Raw genomic sequence first — 1964 nt, 5'->3', positions numbered from 1 at the left:
TGACATTTTACTAATTTGTGTGCAACTGCCTAGCCCAGTGCCTTGACAACTGCCCTCTGCCACATACCCTACACTTCCATTCTGAACATAAGCCTCAGTTACCACGTTCCATTATTCAGCTCCAACCTGGGCTAGACTCCCAGTCTGCCTACTTTCTCAACTTGGTCTTAGTCTTCCAAAAAGCACTCCTTTAAAAAAAACCCTTGCTTACACAATCAATGCTTTCTGGAACTGTTGTGTTCAACAAAATGCTGTAATTTGAATCCTTTCATTTCCCCTTTGGAAAAATATCTATTCAGGTCTTCTGCCCACTTTTTAATTGAGTTGTTTATTTTCTGATGTTGAGTTCTATGAGCTGTTTATATATTTTAGACATTAACTCCTTATCAGTCATGTCATTTGCAAATATTTTCTCCCATTCAGCAGGTTATATTTTTATTTTATTGATAGTTACCTTTGTTGTGCAAAAGCTTTTAAGATTAATTAGGTCCCATTTGTTTACTTTTGCTTTTATTTCCTTTATTTTAGAAGACATATCCAAAAAATATTGCTACCATTTATGTCAAAGGGTGTTCTGGATGTGGACGCTGGGGCGCCGAGAGGCTGCCAGCCTCTTGCCCTGCTCGGCCCCCCAGGGTTCTGCCCAGGCCCACGCCAGGGCCCTGCGGCCAACGAAGGACCCCCAGCTCTATGGCTGCCGGGGCCTGCGCACCGGGACCGCTGTGGCCGGCACACCCAGTCAGCCGAGTCTGAGCCTCTGCTGCCTCAACCAGATCCTGAATGCCAAAAAGCAGTGTGTCTGTTGGATGAATTTGTGGACAACAGGAACTTTGGGTGACGCTGGCCCTCTGGACGATACCACCTATGAAAGACTGGCCGAGGAGACGCTGGACTCCTTAGCAGGGTTTTTTGAAGACCTTGCAGACAAACCTTACACATTTGAAGACTATGATGTCTCCTTTGGGAGTGGTGTTTTAACAATTAAACTGGGTGGAGATCTAGGAATGTACGTGATCAACAAACAGACTCCAAACAAGAAAATCTGTTTATCTTCACCATCCAGTGGCCCCAAGTGTTACGACTGGATTGGGAGAAACTGGATGTACTCCCACGATGGTGTGTCCCTCCACGAGCTGCTGGCCACAGAGCTGACTCAAGCCTTAAAAACCAAATTGGACTTATCTTCTCTGGCCTACTCTGGAAAAGGCACTTGCTGCCCAGCCTAATGCTAAAGACATTGAAAGCTCTAAAGCCAAGATCCCGGTTTCATTCTGCAGCTGAATGGCTAGTTTTTTCCATTCCTGCTTTTGAGGACAGTTGCATTATGTGTAACGGCTCTGTGAAAAGACCGTGTCAACTTCCGCCCTGCCCCTAAGTTCAGATTTTTAATTTCCACTGGTTTCTTTGGATTTATTGTCTGATTTCCTCCCTCAAGTGATAGCCCTTATATTTCATAATGTCTGTATGCCCATACCTTTAATATATAACCTCACAACAAAGAAAAAGAAGAAGGACAAATTTCAGGAGGAGAAATGAATTGGTTTCACCATTCATTCTCTGAAAGACTTACTACAATAACTGCATGAAGAGTGGCTGGCCAACCTTGCCATCCTGTCTCAAAATGAGACTCATTAAAGGGAAGCCTAAAACATTCCTACTCCTCTTGAAAGTGTAAACACTTCTAAGCCCTTTAGTATTGAAACATCAGTAGCAACTCGGGAATTCTCAAACCGAATACCATTTTCTCTCTGTGCTTTGTGACTGTCAGGGTGTGGCTCGCATGGGGTGACACAGGGAGATGTGGTGCCGTGTCTTCCATATGTGCATATATATGTACACACACATTTACATGTGTGTATACATATATATATTTTAAATTTAAGGGTCAGTATAAAATAAGCTATCACAACACTGGTCTGAGGATGCAAAAAATCTCCCAAAAGCCATCTCTGTAAGCTCATGGA

At 43.5% G+C, this 1964-nt stretch overlaps 1 protein-coding gene across 1 annotated transcript; it reads left to right on the top strand.

Annotated features, from left to right (window-relative positions):
- The first annotated feature begins 578 nt into the window (after nucleotides 1-578).
- Nucleotides 579-1226, top strand: LOC130706508 (frataxin, mitochondrial-like). The gene has a single exon (XM_057538882.1). It carries the CDS (start codon nucleotides 579-581, stop codon nucleotides 1224-1226), a length of 648 nt encoding a protein of 215 aa, XP_057394865.1.
- Nucleotides 1227-1964: the final 738 nt, after the last annotated feature.

This window comes from Balaenoptera acutorostrata, chromosome X, assembly GCF_949987535.1.
Source record: "Balaenoptera acutorostrata chromosome X, mBalAcu1.1, whole genome shotgun sequence".
NCBI lineage: Eukaryota > Metazoa > Chordata > Mammalia > Artiodactyla > Balaenopteridae > Balaenoptera > Balaenoptera acutorostrata.
Note: the sequence above shows the minus strand (reverse complement) of the source record. Positions and strands in the feature narration are given on the sequence as shown.

What these genes read in the sequence shown, in the direction of transcription:
- LOC130706508 (XM_057538882.1), top strand. Translation starts at nt 579, where the DNA reads ATGTGGACGCTGGGGCGCCGAGAGGCTGCCAGCCTCTTGCCCTGCTCG.